We start from the raw sequence: 19,168 nt of genomic DNA on the forward strand, positions 1-19,168 counted from the left end.
CACAAAGAGTCAGACACGACTAAACAACAGAACATTACCAATGGCTACTAGCCATGATGGTTTTGCTGTGCCTCCACAGCCAAAGGCCGCCATGCTTTTGAAGACCTCTTGCTGAAGACCTCAATAGGGGAGAGGGCTTTTGTGTTCGAATCCTGCTTGCCCGTTCCCCATCCAGTCAGCCTCTTTGAGAACAGGATACTAAACCGTGCCAAAGAAAGACAGAACATTCTTTATGTATGCTACAACAGCAGCAAGAATACTCATCGCAAAGTATTGGAAGACACAAGACCTACCCACCTTGGAAGAATGGCAGATGAAGGTGATAGACTACATGGGACTAGCAGAAATGACTGGCAGAATCCGAGACCAGGGAAAAGAGACGGCGGGAGAAGATTGGAAGAAATTTAAGAACTATCTTAAGAAATATTGTAAAATACATGAGTCTTAGAATGATGTGGTTTTCTAAATCAAATGGAGTACAGCTGTAAAGACTAAGTTGAAAGGAAAGTAAGGATGATAATTAGGCAAAATTAAGGGTGAGGATTTGCTGAACTAAATTTTTGAAATGGGAATGCAGAAAGGGGAGGTATGAGGAGGTCGGTGAAATAGGTTTTAAGAAAATAAGGTTTTGAAATTATACTTGTTCTTCTTTTTTATTTTTGTTTGTGTTTGTGTGCATTGTTATGTCTGTTATAATTTGTAAAATCCTAATAAATATTTATAAAAAAGAAAAAAGAGAACAGGATACTAAACTAGATGGCTGGATCCAGCAGCCTCTTTTAGCAAATGACTTATTTTCCGCTCCCATCCCTTGCTTTCTTTTCTTCTCCCTGCCTTCACTAAACACTGCTGAAGCCTAGAAACTAGTTATTTGTGTTACCTGCACTCATCACCATGTTACTAATACCTTTGCAGGTAAGGAGGAGGGGAAAATGTACTTTCCAGTTTTAAAATGCATTTGGTGTGAATCGGGACATTCGCCTCTAGCAGGGCATGACCCACAGAAACAGAGGAGAAGGCCCTTCCTTTTCTAAGCAAGCCCATATAAAACACTGGCTTGCGAGTGCTCCAGGTGGAGAACAGCCTTTCCCAAAGGTGTCATGGGCTTTGAAGACACTCGAACTCAGGACGCAAGGGAGAAAGGTGCTAAGAGGAAGGCACACTTGGCAAATCCACACCAGGATCAACTCCCGCCCAGAAACCAATGTCCCCACTGTGGAAGGACGTGTGGATCCAGAACTGTCCTCCGCAGTCACTTACGGACTCAGTGTTAAACCATGTTTATGGAAGACAATCTTACTTGGCTACGAGGGATCGCCAAAGAAGCAGCAGCTCCCAGATCTTGGGTCGTACCTACAGCATGCATTTAAAGCAAGTGGCTTTCCCCAGAGAATTCTGGGAACTGTAGTTCTGCCCTTGCAGTGCCACAATTCCCATCAGCAAGCAACAGTTCCTAGGAATGTGATGTAGCATGAGGACTAGGACTAGAAGCTTAGGGTGTTATCTGACGTCTGGTTATGTTGAATGTCCCATCTGTACAAGCATATATCAGTTTGCCAGACAGAATGACAACCTTCCCCTCACAAACTGTACTGGGGGATTTCTCCCAACAGCCCCAGAACCATAGCTGTCAACTTACAGATTTGAAAATAAGGGACCAGCAGCCTTGAAAATAAGGGATCAGCAGCCAAAATAAGGGATTTTCAGGGCACAGGTATGTTCAACTTCTGAGCCCTTCCGAGCCAAAGGCAGAAAGCCCAGCCAGCAGCCAAACAAAGCCTCAAGCGGTGGTTCCCACAGCACAGCAACCCGGGAAAGGGGATGCAGCAAGGAAAACCACCGTCACCTCTCCGCTGGGAAGCACTGAGCAAAGGCGAGTCCCCAGGCAACGCGGCCGACTTGATCGGCACAAGGCCTGCAAGCTCCACCCCCCAGTTGTTCTTAGACTCCTTATTGGGTGAGCAACGCAGCCAAGCAACACAGCTGGAGCCTCCCTCCTCCCTGGCCGGCAGGGAGGGAGGGAGGGAGAGGAGCTGCTTCCTTTGAAACCCGGGAAATTTAAGGGACATCATCAATAAGGGACACAGCACTGGGATAAGGGACTTTCCCACCAAATAAGGGACGGTTGATAGTTATGCCCAGAACCTATTTCAGGAGGTGGGTGGAACAGCCTCACACAGGGCGTTCGTTGGTGAATCTTGCCTCCTATTTTCTTTAAGAGAAAGGCTAAGATAAAAGCCGTCTCAAGGATCATAAACTTCCACTGTGGAAAAAGACACCGCTTTTTTTTCAAACGCTGCACAAAAACCCAAGAGCGGCTGTTGTTCTTTCATTGCCGTTTTATTTAATTTTTTAATTTTTTTCTTTTACATAAAAACTTCAGTAAAAATTGGATAAAGTAAAATGATTTAAGCAGTAAAATCAATCTTATCAACATAGCACGCGGCTTGCCAGAAACCCTGAGGCAGCCTGTTCGCAAATATTTACATGATAACAGAGTAACCTTGCAGAGAACGAAAAAAAGAAAGGAAAACGGAAACAAACAAAACAAAAAAACCCACACCCCACCCCTTTCTCAAAACTATTCTTACAAAGTGTTCCCATGATATCAACACGTTTCGGGCTAAAGGGGGGCGGGCAGGGGGTGGGAGAACTCAATATATTCACATATACGTTAAAATATGATACAGATCTCGTGGGGGAGAGACGAGACGCGCTTTCGAGTTTGTTGCGCTAGAACAGCACCAAACGGACCGGAAGTTCCGGCTTTCCTTGCAGAGAGGGAACGAACAATGGGGTGAGTGAGTCACAACTGTACCATGGGGTGAGTGTTTTTGTGCGAGTTAGTTTCTCCCTCCCCCCTACACACACACACTGCAGTTTCTGCCTGGCCTCCTCAAACCCGACTTGAAAAGATCGAGAGAGAGAGAGAGCCGGAAATCCTGTGGAAAACAAAAGGAAAATAAGAAGTGTCCTTGTTAGGGGAGCTCCTAGAGCGGAAGAGAGGGTGCCTTTCCCGCCGCGACTGCTACTCCAAGTCCGTGTCCTCTTTGGGCTTGTAAACGGACCCAAATTTCTGCATATACTTCTTGATGTACTCCTTCGTCTTGTGTTTCACGTTCTCGTTGCACTCGAGGTCCTCAGGGTTTTTGCAGTATTTCAGCTCCTTGTTCATGACTCCGTGGGTCAGCTGCGGGAGAGGAGAGGAAACAGAGAGAGAAGCCGGGTTAAGGAGATTGTAGTGAAGGAACAAGTTACCCAAACCTGACTGTGCAGCCACCCGAACTGGGCCCCAAAATCCCCAAATTCCTTCTTCAAGGATCCATGAACTAAAATCCATTAGCTTGAGCTGTACAACCCAAACCCAGCTGTACAAACAGAGCCTTCTCCTTTATCAGTCCATGAAGGCTTGATGGATGGCCTTGTCAGTTCCGAGTGGAGACGGGATGGCAGATCTGGGTCTTATAGGTTGTAACTCTCCTGACCACGCTGACGCACAGACCTTGCAAGACAGTCCTGTCAGCCCCCGTGCCCAGGGATGGCGCCAGGAGTACTCCTATAGTTGGGTGACCTTCTTACCCCAAGATAAGAGTACAGAAACAGGAATTTCTGTTCATGCTCAAGGATGTAACTTACGTGTACAAACTTATGAGACTGGATTCCTGAGGAGGGGGAAAGGGGACCTGAAGGGGATATCAGCAGTATGTAACTGCGCACCCAACCAATGGGAAAAGTCTGAAGGGCTACAGTAGGAATTCACTGGCGAGGGGGGCAGCTCTCTGCAAAGGCGGAACTGTGCTGGGGAGGGGGAATCAAGACAAAACAAGGCCCCTCGCTCAAGGGGTGCCCCGGAAAACCTGCTCCCTTTTGTGCCACCCAGGTTCAAGGGGAAAGCTCCGTCAGCTGATTCTCATCAGTGGGAGCGAGATTTTAGAGATACAGTGGTGCCTCGCAAGACGAAAAGAATCCGTTCTGTGATTCTCTTCATCTAGCAGTTTTTTCGTCTTGCGAAGCAAGCCCATTGATGGATTAGCGGATTAGCGCTATTAGTGGCTTATCTGCTGATTGGATCAGCTGATAAGCGGCTTAGAAAAAGGGAGGGAAAGGGAAAAAAAGCCAGCAGGAACTCGCAAGACATTGTCGTCTTGCGAAGCAAGCCCATAGGAAATTCGTTTTGCGAAGCACCTCCAAAACGGAAAACTCTTTCGTCTAGCGAGTTTGCCGTCTTGCGAGGCATTCGTCTTGCGGGGCACCACTGTAAAAAGAGCATTGGGCGTTTGTACGGATGTTGCATCTGAGGAACAGAACTCTAGTCTGTGAAAGCTTAAGTTGTGATAAATTTCAAAGTGCCACAAGTGTCTGTTAAGGCGGCTGACTCGCCTTTGTTGGAGGCTTTTAAAACAGAGGTTGGATGGCCAGCTGTCAGGGATTATTAAACTGTGACTCCTGCATTGCAGGGGGCTGGACTGAATGACCTTTGGGGGTTTATTTGAACGACATGATTCCATGTTTCTATGAAAGCTGAGAAGCAAACATTAGTCAGCGTTACGGAGCACAGGATGTGCATAATAATAATAATTTTTTATTTATACCCTGCCCTTCCCGGTTCAAAAACCAGGCTCAGGGCGGCTAACAACAAATCTAAAACACTTAATTGTAAAAGCAGCATAAAATACAGTATGAAAAATGAATAACAATAAAATACAAAGTTCAGAAATCAATTTAGGGGAAATCCATCTAATAAACATTAGATGATCACCAGAGCTAGCTGGCTGAATTAGTCCTACTTGGGCCAGCGAGGAGGCCAGGGTAAAATTAGCTGTGGGGTTTCAGAGTGGGTGATCTTCATAAAAGGGGAGGGGGAGGGAAGGGAAGGGAAATAAAAGATCAGGCTGAATTCAAATTATAGGCCAGGCGGAATAGCTGTCTTACAGGCCCGACGGAAAGAGATTAAATCCTGAAGGGCCCTGGTCTCATGGGACAGAGCATTCCACCAGGTCAGAGCCATCACTGAAAAGGGTGCTGCCAGAGATGCTCAACACGCCTTGCAAAAGGGGCTCCTTCCCCACTGCTGACGGGACACGGAACGGGGTCTTCTCGGTGCTGGCACCCCTCTTGTGGCTCAGAGACATCTGCCAAGCCACCTGCACACTTGGGTCTTCCACCAACAGGGTAGAGAATCCTTCCTGTTTTAATCTTTCTTCTTCCTGATTATCCATATTGCTGCAGTGCCTTTAGCACCAGTCATAACTCAGAGCAGCCCCACTGAAATAAATGAAATTAAGTCACCTGGTTTCAATGGGTCTACTCTGAGCAGGACTGATGTTGGGCATCGCCCACTTCTTGCTGGTTTTTAAAAAGTTCTTTTGAACTCCTTTTTTGTAAGCTGCTTTGTGTGTGTCCCAATTTTATTTTTAAAAAGCGCGAGGAAGTGTGGTCCTCCTCAGAGCCAGCTAAGGGTCAAGGTTCCAGCTCTATCCAGGAGGAAAGAAATCAGAAAATGCTTGATACTTGATTGATTGATTGATTGCATTTAAACCGTTTGGCTGTTTTTGTTATTTTAGTCTACCAGTTAATTTTTATTGTAAATTTTATTACATTTATAAATCACCTTTTTCTTCCAAAGGAGCTCAGGGAGCTGTACTGTATTTTTCGCTCCATAAGACGCACCTAGTTTTTAGAGGAGGAAAGGGGGAAAGCCCCGTTTTTTGGGGGGGGGGGTCAGCTCACAGTTGTGCAGCTTCTTTTGCAAAGGGGAAAAGCCCCCTTTTTTGAGGATCAGCTCAAAGTTGTTGAGCTTACTTTGCAAAGGGAAAAAAATCCTGTTTTTATGGGGTTCAACTCAGTTCTGCAACTTCTTTAGGAAAGGGAGCCGTTTCTACAGTTTCCAGACAGATAATCTAACCAGCCAGTCACATGTCGCTGGGGAAACAAACAGCCTCCGCCTGCAGAACATTCAACTATGGAGGCCTGGGCAAGGGAGCCAGCGACCGACCACACATTTGCTCCATAAGACGCACAGACATTTCCCTTTACTTTTCAGGAGGAAAAAAGTCTGTCTTATGGAGTGAAAAATACGGTATGCGGTCCCTGTTGCCCCCATTTTATCCTTGCAACAACTGTGCAAGGTAGGTTAGGCTGAGAGATGGTAACTGGCCCAATGCCACCCAGCAAGTTTCACGGCTGAGGATTTGAACCCTGGATCAGTGTCAGAGCTTCATGCTCTGGCACTGGGGGGCGGAGAGCAGGCGGGGTGGGGCTGGCGTGCGTCCCAGGGGCGTGGCGCATGTCCTGGGGGTGTGGTGTGCCACCCATAGGGGCATGGCGCCCAGCACAGGCGGGCAGCCGCGATGGCACCGTGCTGGGATTGTGCTGCCAGGGGTGGTGCGCTCCCACCGCACGCCTCTTCCTCCGCCAGTTGCCTGGGTCTCCCAGGTCCTAGCCCAACCACTATGCCACACTGCCTCTCGTTGCTTGATGGCTGGCGGGACCTTCTCTGCCATTTCCCCCTTCCAGAGCAGGAGCCTGACAGCCGCAAGCCAAGCCAGCCGCTCTGGTCAGCAGCAGGAGAGGCTATGGTCAAGTGCAGGCCCCCAACTGCCTGGGGTATCTTCAACACCACCCTGGGGCTGCTGGCTCTGGGAACAGAGGTGCTGGCTGAGCAAGAGAGCGCAAGAGAGCGGTGCTCAGAAGATAGAGGGCCTCTCTTACAGAAGAGGAAACTTGGCACGGGCTTCAAAGGCAGCACTTTGTCTCCAAATGGTGCTGCTGGCACACACAGTTCCCATTTCCACTCCTCTAGCTCAAAGGCGCACAGAGTTTCTTTCCCCTCTCAACGGCCCCCACACATACGGCACTTTTCCGCCCGCCTGCCCCGGCTTTTTCCATCCCATCCGCAACTCAAGCCTCAGCAAGCAAGTCTCTGCAACCATCTGGCCTCGCAAGCAGCCAGGTGGATTCCTGCAAATGGCTCTTGCCTTAGAAACGATTCACACCCTCCGCAAGTCAGGGAGAAACGGAATCGCTTTCTGAGCCAGAGGAGTTTCATCGGCGGTAGCTCCTCCCGATGCAAACTCGCGAACATGCTCCTCACTGATTTGTCTAGGGACCTGGTCTTCAAGAGAGGCCCCTGGGGGAAATGGGAGCAAATGTCCAATCCTGTGAGACACCCCTGAAGCAAGGTCCCTCCAGTATTCCCAAGGTCAGGCCTTCAAAGGAAGGATAATCCAGGAAATCTTCTGCTTTTAACCCAATTTTTCCCCCTCCAGGCTTCCTTCCCCTTAAAGCTCATTTCCTGGCCTCAGCTTGGCCGGCGTCACCGGCAGCTCGAGTGGAAACGGAGATGAAGAAGAAGAGTTTGGATTTGATATCCCACTTTATCACTACCCGAAGGAGTCTCAAAGCGGCTAACATTCTCCTTTCCCTTCCTCCCCCACAACAAACACCCTGTGAGGTGAGTGGTGCTGAGAGACTTCAGAAAAGTGTGACTGGCCCAAGGTCACCCAGCAGCTGCATGTGGAGGAGCGGAGACGTGAACCCGGTTCCCCAGATTACGAATTTACTGCTCTTAACCACTACACCACACTGGCTCTTGAGGAAAAGGCATGCCATACCTTCCGTGCAAGGTGCTTGAAATCTTCGGTTGTGGTTATCCGCCCAACTTTGCAGTCTGGTTTGCGGTAGGGGTTCAGGCATTGCACGATGAACTGAGACATCTGGAAAAAGGGGGGGGGCGTTAAATGACAATCCTTAGTTTGAGCCACTGACAATTTCTCCCTAATTCAGCAAGAGAAGAGGGGGGCTGGGCTGGGGGAGGGAGGGAGGGAGGGAGGGAGAAAGTGTGTGCAGGAGCTGTTGAGACGCATGAGCAAAAACCTTCTTGAAACATCTTCTCAGTAATAATAATAATAAATAATAATAAAATTTTATTTATATCCCACCCACCCCAGCCAAAGCGGCTAGCAACAGTAAAATAATACAGCATTCTAAAATCAATTCATTATAAAATCAGTTCAAATCAAATTGATGGCAACCATTGGGCCAGAGTTCTGTGAGGATTACCAAAGGAGGGGGTCAGGCTGTGCCTTGGTCAGAGGCCTGGTGGAACAGCTCTGTCTTGCAGGCCCTGCGGAAAGATGTCAAGTCCCACAGGGTCTCTTGTGACAGAGCATTCCAACAGATCGGAGCCACAGCTGAAAAGGCCCTGGCTCTGGTACAGTCATACCTTGGTTTTCGAACAGAATGCAGTCTGTTCAACTTCTGAAATGTTCTGAAACCAAGGCGCGGCTCCCAATTGTACAGGAGCGCCGGAAAAAATAGCAGAAGCTGTATCGGACGTTCGGCTTCCGAAAACAAAATCGAAAACCACTTCTGGTTTTCCATCGTTCGGGAGCTTAAACGTACGAGTACCAAGGCGTTCGACAACCAAGGCACGACTGCGTATCATTTGGAAACTTGGTCCAGGGCAAGAATGTTGGGGTGGTATCAAACCAAGTGTTACTCAGAGTAGACCCATTGCGATTAACAGCCCTTGGGTCATGTTTACTAATTTCAACTAGCCTACTCAAAGTAAAACTTTGTTGACTACCAACCCTTAATCTGGCACTACCCTGGATCTTTCTCAAACACCCACTAATTCAAAGGGCACCAGTAGCTCAGCCCCAGAGGAGGAGCAAAAACTTTGCCCACTCCGAAGCTGGATCTCACCTCCTTTCGAAAAACTTCCTTGCTCTTCTTGGCCAGCTCGCTGGAAGTGTCTGCTTCTGCCGTTTTGGGTTTTTTGGAAGACTGCAAAGAGACAGAAAGGATAGAAGATTCATTTTTGGAGGTGCCGGTTTCATTTCACGGAGAGAATGACATGCTTGTGGTCCCTGTGTGTTCTTTCCCTTCTTAGCCTAGGCAGCAAAAGACTGAAGCAGATCTCTGGTACACGTCAGCTGAGACAGAGAGAAATGTGGAGACACCTGCCCTGGGAATTCAGAACATCCAGACTCGCACTCTGCATGATGAGGTCGTGTTATTTTAGGGGAGCATGTTGAGAAGAGGATGCAGCTCAGAGAGGAATCCTCAAGACTTCCCTTGCCAGATCTGTCATGCTAGGTTGGATCCCAGGTTATGAAAGATTAACAGCTGGTGGGATCAGAGCTGGTTTGAGGGGCCCAGTGACATAAAATAAGGTGTTTGACTTATGCAGTCAAACGCTCAAACTGCAGACTTTTAACAAATGCACAGATAATTTTGCTACTCAGCACTTAATTTAAGGTGCTTTAATTTATTCTACAATTATGTATCTATGGACAGCCTTACATTGCCACGAGGCATGCAAATATGTTTCTCACATTGATTACGCTTTACACGGCACCAGCTGAGTCCACGGCATCTTGCAAAGTTGCATGGGCAAAGGCAGACAAGTCCTTGCCACCAAAGAGCTTGCAGTCAAAAATAGAAAGCAGGGAAAACAAACAGATGTAAGGGGAGTAATTTGGTTTGTTTCAGCTGCACGGCATTCTTGCCAAGTTTGGGGAGCAAAAATTCTTAGAGCAGTTTCTCAAGAGTCTGAAGTAGTGCCTTTTGCTGAAATGTGTCCAAAATAGATTCTACAAATTTGAGATTTGAAATGCTTATTGAATTCTGCAGGAAGCCTTTCGGTTCCCTAGGAATTTCCCATTTAATACATTTGCTTTTTCTGGATCATCAGGTTTAAACTATTCCATAACAAATGCTTTTTTCCAGTTCTTCTGAACATTTTGGTGTTTTATCAATACAGAATCATATAGCTGCAATGGATCCCAAAGACCACCTGACTCAAGCTTTCTCCAACCTCGTCCCCCTCCAACAGCTTTCGATTACAACTCTCACGAGCCAAAGCAAGCATGTCCCATAGCTAGGAATGATGGGAGCTTTAGACCAAAGCTGCTGAAGGGCATCGGTTTGGGGAAAGCCAATTTAGTCCACCTGACGCCCCCTCCCTGTTCGTTATTTACTATCACTTTCAGAAGGTCTTTCTCAACATCTTACACTATCAATCTTGTAAATAAATGGAGTGGAATAGAGGCTGAGTGGGATGCGGGTGGCGCTGTGGTCTAAACCACAGAGCCTAGGACTTGCCAATCAGAAGGTTGGCGGTTCGAATCCCCGTGATGGGGTGAGCTCCCGTTGCTCGGTCCCTGCTCCTGCCAACCTAGCAGTTCGAAAGCACGTCAAAGTGCAAGTAGATAAATAGGTACCACTCCAGCAGGAAGGTAAAGGGCGTTTCCATGCGCTGCTCTGGTTCACCAGAAGCGGCTTAGTCATGCTGGCCACATGACCCAGAAGCTGTATGCCAGCTCCCTCGGCCAATAAAGCGAGATGAGCGGCGCAACCCCAGAGTTGGCCACGACTGGACCTAATGGTCAGAGGTCCCTATACCTTTACCTAGAGGCTGAGAGGTGCCCAGTGCCATCCAGCAAGCCTGCGGCTGCGCTCAAAGTGGGACCTGGTCTCCGACCTCCAGCACTTTGCTCATAGGTCAGACAAGCCCTTGAAACACAAAACTGAAACCGGATCTCCAGGGCTCTATTAACCGCTCAATGAAAAGGAAGCTTAATCCGCCCCACCCCAAGCTGGGGTCCCATTGCAAGAGCACTTTCCTGAGAAATTGGTTCTGCACTAAGGCTTTGTTAGCATTTGGGTCCATGCCCCATATTGGTACTCCATAGAGCATTTGGGAAACCACGTTACTGGCGAAGATTTTCGGCCCAGGTTCTAATAACTGGCCACCCAGCATAAAAGAGAATTTCATTAGTGCTTTCTGCGCTTTGAGTTTCGCAACCTTGATGTGTCCCTTCCATGATAGTGTCTCAGTGAAAAGAACACCCAGATATCTAAAGGAGCGTATCTGCTCCAGATTCGACTGGTCCATTTTCCATTTACAGTGGTACCTCGGGTTACATACGCTTCATGTTACATACGCTTCAGGTTACATATGCTTCAGGTTACAGACTCTGCTAACCCAGAAAGAGTGCTTCGGGTTAAGAACTTTGCTTCAGGATGAGAACAGAAATCGTGTGGCCACAGCAGGAGGCCCCATAAGTAAAGTGGTGCTTCAGGTTAAGAACAATTTCAGGTTATTAACGGACCTCCGGAACGAATTAAGTACTTAACCCGAGGTACCACTGTATATCTGGGGCTACGCTTCCCAAAGACCAAAATTTTGGTCTTGGAGTAATTCACGCCAAGCTCTTCTCGCGTGCAATACGAGCTAAAAGCTGTGAGCAGATTTTTAAGACCTAATCGAGAGAGTGATAGCAGCACCACATCACTGGTGTACAGAAGACAGGATATCTTCCTATTACTAACTGATGGAGTGGGGGATTGCGCTTGTGTTAGATGTGGCACCATATCATAAAAGTTAAAAAGTGTGGGAGCCAATATGCAGCCTTGTTTCATGCCTTTTGATGTCCTGAATGGTTCCAATAAGCTTCCTCTTAAGTCCACTCTAACTCTTGTTTCGGTGCAACGATACAATTCGCAAACTAATAATAAGAGTCGTTTTCCCAAAGTCTACCACCATAAATCTCCGTATCTTTAAGTCGTAAATAATCTTCTACTTTTCTTATATGACTTCTGTCTACCTCACTACAAATCCTTTCTTCCTTTTTTTTTAAAAAAAACCAACTGTGTCCTTTTTCACCTTATCAATCATCAGCCTTATATTACATTACATTATCCATCTGTCTTGCAATTTGCAAAAATTAATCAAAGCACACCAAGGATTTTATTTGGGAGCAATGTGTGTGTTTTTAAGTACCCTCCATAGCAGTCCCACTCTTTAAATTTGGGGGGGGGGGGGTGTTTGATTCCTGATTACAGTGGTGCCTCGCAAGACGAAAAGAATCCGTTCCGCGAGTCTCTTCGTCTTGCGGTTTTTTTGTCTTGCGAAGCAAGCCCATTAGCGGCTTAGCAGATTAGCGCTATTATCGGCTTAGCAGATCAGCTGATAAGCGGCTTAGCGGCTTGGGGAAAAGGGGGGGGGAGGAAAAAAACCCCGCAGGAACTCGCAAGACATTTTCGTCTTGCAAAGCAAGCCCATAGGAGATTCGTTTTGCGAAGCACCTCCAAAACGGAAAACTCTTTCGTCTAGCGGGTTTTCCGTCTTGCGGGGCACCACTGTATTTCTCTCATTTTCCATTCATTCAGCACTCCAGCCTCCTGGTGCAGAGGCTGTCAGAGCGGAAGCAACAGCACCATGGCTTGCAGGTGTACCTCTAGCCACGAGCAGAGTTTGGTTTGCCACCTGAGCACCAACAGGACTCGACACATTACAATGATCACATGCAACTATAGTTCTACACTACCTTTTGTCTGGAGGTTGTTATGCAACAAGTCTGGGCAGATCAGCTCTGTGGCCTATTAGAAAACTTAACTTCATTTTCCAGGTCTGGAGGAGATAAATCACCTTTTGAGCTAGGAACCTATACTTATCCTTAATTTGCTAGGAACAAGCCGAGTTACTACTATGCAGGTAGTTTCAGCCACCAGTCAGGTGAACTCACCTTCATGGGGTTTTCGTCGTAAGTTGGGGTTCCAAGATCCATTTCAGCTTCGTGCTCAAGGCTGGCATCATCTTCCGGACTGTCCCAGTTTGGAGGGTCCCACTGGGTTTGCCTATAATAATGATAATAATAATAATAAATTATGATTTATACCCGCCCATCTGGCTGAGTTTCCCCAGCCACTCTGGGCGGCTTCCAATCGAGTCTTTAAAAACAATACAGCATTAAATACGGAGCAATGGATCCAAACTACAAGAAAGAAGATTCCACCTAAACATTAGGAAGAACTTCCTGACAGTAAGAGCTGTTGGACAGTGAAATTTGCTGCCAAGGAGTGTGGTGGAGTCTCCTTCTTTGGAGGTCTTTAAGCAGAGGCTTGACAACCATATGTCAGGAGTGCTCTGATGGTGTTTCCTGCTTGGCGCGCCTTCCCCTCTGTCCCTGGACCTGTTTTAAAGCAAGGGAAGGGGCAACGGGGAGAATCGCTTCTCCCCGTTGCCGCCCCTTGGTTCAAACGGGGTCCGGGGTGCCGGGGCAAGCTTCGTTTTGGGAAGCAAGCCCATAGGGAAATTTGTCTTGCGAAGCAACTCGAAAACGAAAAAACCTTTCGTCTTGCGAGTTTTTCGTCTCGCGAGGCGTTTGTCTTGCGGGGCACCACTGTAGCTGCTTATTTCCTTCACATCTGAAGGGAGGGTGTTCCACAGGGTGGGCGCCACCACCGAGAAGGCCCTCTGTCTGGTTCCCTGTAACCTCACTTCTCGCAATGAGGGAACCGCCAAAAGGCCCTCGGCGCTGGATCTCAGTGTCTAGGAATAAATGATGGGGGTGGAGACTCTCCTTCAGGTATACGGGACTGAGGCCGTTTAGGGCTTTAAAGCTCAGCACCAACACTTTGAATTGTGCTCAGAAACGTACTGGGAACCAATGCAGATCTCTCAGATCTGGTATTATATGGTCCCGGCGGCCGCTCCCAGTCTCCAGTCTACCTGCCGCATTCTGGATTAGTTGCAGTTTCCGAGTCACCGTCAAAGGTAGCCCCACGTAGAGCGCATTGCAGTAGTCCAAGCAGGAGATAACTAGAGCATGCACCACTCTGGCGAGAAAGTGGTGCCTACAGAAAGGACTCTATATGGGCTCTTGGATACCCCATAAGGGAAAAAGGGCAGATTTTTGTTTTACAACATCTCAAAGCCACCGTATAAGATGCGCCTTACGTTCTCAAATGATAGTGTTTCACTGAGCTGAGCGTGTCATTCAGAAAGTGATTCCCTATCCACTCAGTCCAGGTTCCATGCACCCAGATCCTTCCCATCATGTGAAATACCCAAAACAACAGACATTTTAAAAAAAGAGAACAACAGGCATAAATAGCAGAACAAACATGAAAAGGTCGCTGACCTGGTGGCCACGTGATAGTAGTAGATCTTCCCCTCAGGATCCCGGGCGGTTTTCCAGTTCGGAGGGAGGACAATGGTTTTGGGTTTGGGAGGAGATGGAGGGGGCAGGTCCAAGAGGTTGTTGGTGACCACCAGCTCCGGCTGGAAGTGGCGAGACAAGAAGAGAAAACATGAAAAATACTGATCTGTAGCAACGGAACTGAAAGAGGGCCAAACGCATCAACAAAAGGGAGAGAAGTGGAGCATTTTCTTAAGCGAGGTAAGGACCACAATCTGTTCCTGATTAACCTTGAATCTTCTGCTATTGTCCTGTCCAATAATTTTTCAGAACATTTGTAAAAATAAAAAATCCCCTCTCTGAATGGTAATACTCCAAGGTTCCAGAAATAGCGACATTGATGTGAAGTGCTATATTTGAGAACAAAGCTGGCCATAATCTTTCAACTCTCTGCCTTCTTCTTAGTTTTATAAAACAGAGTTCGAGCCACTTGGCTGCACTCTTCCTATGCAGAAAGCATTTTGATTAGGAAAACGCAGGAAATCGCTCACACAAGTCATTCACAAGCCAATTTTTATGCATCTTCTTTTACTTTTGGTAATTAAATCTGCTAAAGTTTTTAAACACGCACCCAGAGAAAGGTTGTGTTTTATTAGAGAAAACAGATTGTGTTTTTTATTCCTGCATTGCACAAATGATGTCAGATTTCCAAATAGGCACTTCAGTGACCGCCCCTCTCACTTGAACAACTGGACCTAATCTCTTTCATCTGCAACTTGTGAGAGCAGAAGGTTTTGCGAAGGTTCATTCCGGTCGGCTAAGAGGAGGCCCTTCTGCAAGTCCAAGAAGACCACACTCCCCAAACCTTACCTGCTGTATAGGCGGGGGCTGTCCTGTGGCTACAATAGTTGTCACTGCCGTCGTAGGCTGCACCACAACGCCCTGGGGATGAGCAGTGTAAATCTGCTGCCCCTGGATATACTGGAGACCTGGCTGTGCGTAGCTCTAGGGAGAAAACAAGAGAGCAGTTAGAGAATTACTTGGAGAACCCCACTAGCGCTTCTGAAGGAGGGGAGGAGAAAACAACAGAATCTTCGAGACAAATACAGTGGTGCCCCGCAAGACGAATGCCTCGCAAGACGGAAAACTTGCTAGACGAAAGAGTTTTACGTTTTGGAGGTGCTTCGCAAAACGAATCTCCTATGGGCTTGCTTCGCAAGACGACAATGTATTGCAAGTTCCTGCTGGTTTTTTTCCATTCCCCCCCTTTTTCTAAGCCGCTAAGCCGCTTATCAGCTGATCCGATCAGCAGATAAGCCGCTAAAAGCCGCTAATAGCGCTAATCCGTCAATGGGCTTGCTTCGCAAGACGAAAAAACCGCTAGACGAAGAGAATCACAGAACGGATTCTTTTCGTCTTGCGAGGCACCACTGTAGCTGGGTGTCTTCCATACTGCACTGTAACAATTTCTTTTATTATTATTAATTTATTATTATTATTATTATTATTATTATTATTATTATTAATTGAATTGATATACCACCCTATACCCGGAGGTCTCAGGTTGGTTCACCAAAAAGATCAACATAAAAACCACAGTATAATCAAAATAAAAACAACAACCCAATAACAGCGCCTCCGTCAAAAAAAGAGTAGTCCTGTGTTTTCAGATTTAACAGATACTTGGCAGATCTGCATTCCACCTTTTTTTAGCATCAGCAGCTACAATCTCAGGCGCTGTTGTGACAAGGATGCTAAATCAGAAAAGCTAAAGAATAGTTTGAGGTCAAATTAAGCATGTGCAAAATGCGGAGTAACAGCAACCTTCCATTAAAAATAGAGAGTTGGAGCAGGACTTCCAGGGCAGAGGAAATGACTTCTAGGCAACACATTGCACCTCTTGCATTGAGAAACTGAGCATTGCAAAGAAGCCCAAAAAGCTACAATGCTTGTGCAGACCAGACAACCAAATGTACAGTCCTTTTATGCTGTAGACAGTATATGGCAAAACAGCTATTTCAGATGAATAAAGTCTGTTGCCATAGTCAGTTGCAGCAGTCTTTAACATCAGCAGTCAGGAGCGCTTCAGCCCTGTTTTTTGAATTTCTGCTCTGTTTTAGAGCTTGTTTGAAACTTAAACAGCTTATCTAGTATTCCTTTGTAAGTTTTTCTTAAAACCTTTTTTGTAAACTCAGGAAAGCACTCCAGCCTTGCTCCTGAGTTTGTTGGAAATCAGTGAAAACCATTTAAGGTTTATAACGTTCTCTTAAATAGGGCTATGTTTAAAAATTGTCATTGAGGTTTTTATACCTTTTTTGTAAACTCAAGGAAGCGTCTCAGCCCTGCTCTTGAGTTTGTTTGATATCACATAAAATTATTTAAGGTTTAAAATTATTTATTTCCTTCTGAGGAAACTGATTAGTTCAGTGAAACGAGTTTTGTAGCTGGCATCTCGTTAAGTCTTTGTTTAATTCTAGGTTAATTTTTCCTTAATTTTTTTTTTAATTTGTTATTCAATTCTATATCCGATTACCTCTCGTTTCAGGGTTTTTCACGGCAATTCTTTTGTTTTGTTTTGTGTAATAGTCAGTGGCTGAGGCTGAAGTTCTATCCCATTGCAGTTACATAGTTCCTATGCTTCTTGCACCCTAGAAGTTCCTGATGAACCTATTCAACTGCAGGCACAGAGGCTTAGCAAAGGTGCCAAGGGGACAGAGAGGATATGGGCTCACAGATCTCTTCCCTTGCCAATTTCCACTTCTCTCTGCCAAGTTGGCAGTAGATATTTGTTTATTTATTTCATAAAATTTATATCCCGCTTGTCCATAAAGAAACCTCAAAGTGGTTTACGAAGGACAAACAGTAAAATCAAGGGGTGTGTGTGTGTGTGAAATCCACAATCATATTTTAAAACATACAAAAGTTAAGATACTAAAGTAGATTAAAATTACACCAACTTTCTAAGCATCTGGGTAGGCTTAGCTAAACAACATTTTTAGCAGATGCCGAAAGCAGAAAAGTTCTCAATAACTGTGCTCTCAACAGAGAAGGAGTTCTCAATGCGCAGGCAGCGCCACACTAAATGGCTGAGTTCTTACAAACACAGAACGTGTATTATGTGGCACACATAGCAGTGCCAATTCTGCTGGGCACATGTGGTAAACCGGTCCCAGGTTCTTAAGGGCTTTATATAACAATAGTAAAAACTTGAACTTGGCCTGGTAGCAAATTGGCCACAAGGGCAGATCTCCGAGCAGCGGTGTGATGCGCTGACAAGGCCTCGCTTCTGCCAGCAATTGTGCTGCAGCATTCTGCACTAACTGCAGCTTCTGGATCAAGTGCAAGGAGATCCCTGCCCAACTTTACTGAGTATGGAATGGAGCGTGTAAAACAAAAAACCCTGCTTCTCAAAATGCAATGGACCACTGTACTTCTTAAGCCTTGGAGAGCACACCTTTGTGAAGGTTGTGTAAAAAAAACACCAAAATCATTTGGGGCAATTGCACCGCGCGATTTACCTGCACGATGGGTGGCGTGGTCTGCGAGTAGGGCGACGCGACTCCGTAAACAGCCTGGCAGGCCTGCCCTTGGTAGTAGATGGCTGGCTGGGACTGGGCTGGAGAATAGGGCGGCTGCACTGCTACCGTCTGCTGGCTGGAATCCCAGACTCCATAGCTCTGTCCTTGCACCGGGGCCGGTACCGGCAAGACCGCGATGCTCTGCTCCTGGTGGACCACCGGGTCGCCCTGCGTTACGTACTGCGGGGCGGACACCTCCAGGGTGCCTGCTGCTACGTGCTGGACGACGGGCACCGGCTGAGGGGCGGCCAGGGCCGGCTCAATCGTGTGCCCGACCAAAGTCTGAGGGTGCTCGTAGGCGGCCGGGGAGCACATGGGGTCCATGCTAGGGGTGGGGAGAAGCACCTTTCCGGCATTGGGGTTGCTGGGGTCCACGTAGGCCTGCATGGGGTAGCCGGGCGGGTAGCCCAAGAAGGTCTGGTGCGCGACGCTGTAGCCCAGGGAGTCGTAGGGAAGAGGGGAGGCCATCCCAAGGGTCTGCAACTGCTGCTGCTGCTGCTTCTGGGCCTCACGCTGCGCAACCTCCTGCTCAAAGAGCTTGCGGCGTTCCTCCGTGGACAGCTTGTTGCGGTCCTTGATCCGGACTTTCTTCTTGGAGGTGGTGGCTGGTGTGTCGTATCTGGGGGAGAGGAGACGAAGGGAGTGTCAAACAATCCTGGCCTCCACGTACCTAATGGTCTGCTGGTAAGCCCCGCAGAGGACCTTAAGGTCCATGAATAACCATAATTTAGAGGTCCCGGGCCCTAAGGAAGTCAGACTATCCTCCACCAGGGCCAGGGCCTTCTTAGTGATGGCTCTGACCTGGTGGAATGCTCTGTCCCATGAGACCAGGGCCCTGCAGGATTTAACCTCTTCCGTCGGACCTGTAAGACAGAGCTATTCCGCCTGGCCTTTAATGTGAATTCAGCCTGATCTTCTTTTTCCCTTCTCTTCTCTTCTCTTCCCTCCCCCCTCCCCTTTTATGAAGATTACCCACTCTGAAACCCCACAGCTAATTTTCCCCTAGCCTCCTCACTGGCCCAAGTAGGACTAATTCAGCCAGCTAGCCCTGGTGATTATCTAACGCTTATTAGATAGATTTCCCCTAAATTGATTTCTGAACTTTGAATTTTATTGTTATTCATGTTTTTATACTGTATTTTATGTTGCTTTTGCAATTAAGTGTTTTAGATTTGTTGTTAGCCGCCCTGGGCCCAGTTTTTGAACCAGGAAGGGCGGGGTATATATACAAAATTATTGTTATTATTATTATTAGCTGCCACTGCTATGATCCCATGGCTATTAGCCTGGGGTAAGCGGGCAAATGCCAGCATAGCATTGTGGCTGGCTGTGAATTCGTTGTTGTTGTTGTTGTTGTTGTTGTTGTTTGCATACTGCCCTTCATCCGAGGATCTCACGGCAGTTGGCAGCAGAGAAATACAAGTTGAAAACACAAAATGCGTAATAAAAGCAAGAACAAAACAAACCAATAACCCCCCCGCCCAACACACACACAGGTGAGGATTGGGGCCTTAGGCAATACTTTAGGCTGCTGGATAAAGCCAAAGGCCCATCTAGTCTTGCTTCATGTTCTTCCAGTGGGTGACTTGAAGTCTATGGAAAGCCTGAAAGCAGGAACTGGCATGCTTTGGGAGGAAGAACAACATCATCATCATCACCATC

At 47.1% G+C, this 19,168-nt stretch overlaps 1 protein-coding gene across 2 annotated transcripts in view; it reads right to left on the bottom strand.

The window, feature by feature from the left end:
• Positions 1–2,321: 2,321 nt before the first annotated feature.
• Positions 2,322–19,168, bottom strand: part of SETD2 (SET domain containing 2, histone lysine methyltransferase) — an 89,540-nt gene continuing 72,693 nt past the window's right edge. For both annotated transcript variants that reach the window (XM_082192096.1, XM_082192095.1), the window contains exons 16-22: positions 17,447–18,125; positions 14,799–14,933; positions 13,932–14,071; positions 12,534–12,645; positions 8,707–8,787; positions 7,614–7,715; positions 2,322–3,190 (exon numbers count right to left, since the gene is read on the bottom strand). In XM_082192096.1, coding sequence (XP_082048222.1) covers positions 3,029–3,190; positions 7,614–7,715; positions 8,707–8,787; positions 12,534–12,645; positions 13,932–14,071; positions 14,799–14,933; positions 17,447–18,125 — 1,411 coding nt within the window. In that variant the 3' untranslated portion in view covers positions 2,322–3,028. The remainder of the gene's footprint in view (positions 3,191–7,613; positions 7,716–8,706; positions 8,788–12,533; positions 12,646–13,931; positions 14,072–14,798; positions 14,934–17,446; positions 18,126–19,168) is intronic.

Source organism: Podarcis vaucheri, assembly GCF_965113315.1.
Source record: "Podarcis vaucheri genome assembly, chromosome: 12".
Lineage (NCBI taxonomy): Eukaryota > Metazoa > Chordata > Lepidosauria > Squamata > Lacertidae > Podarcis > Podarcis vaucheri.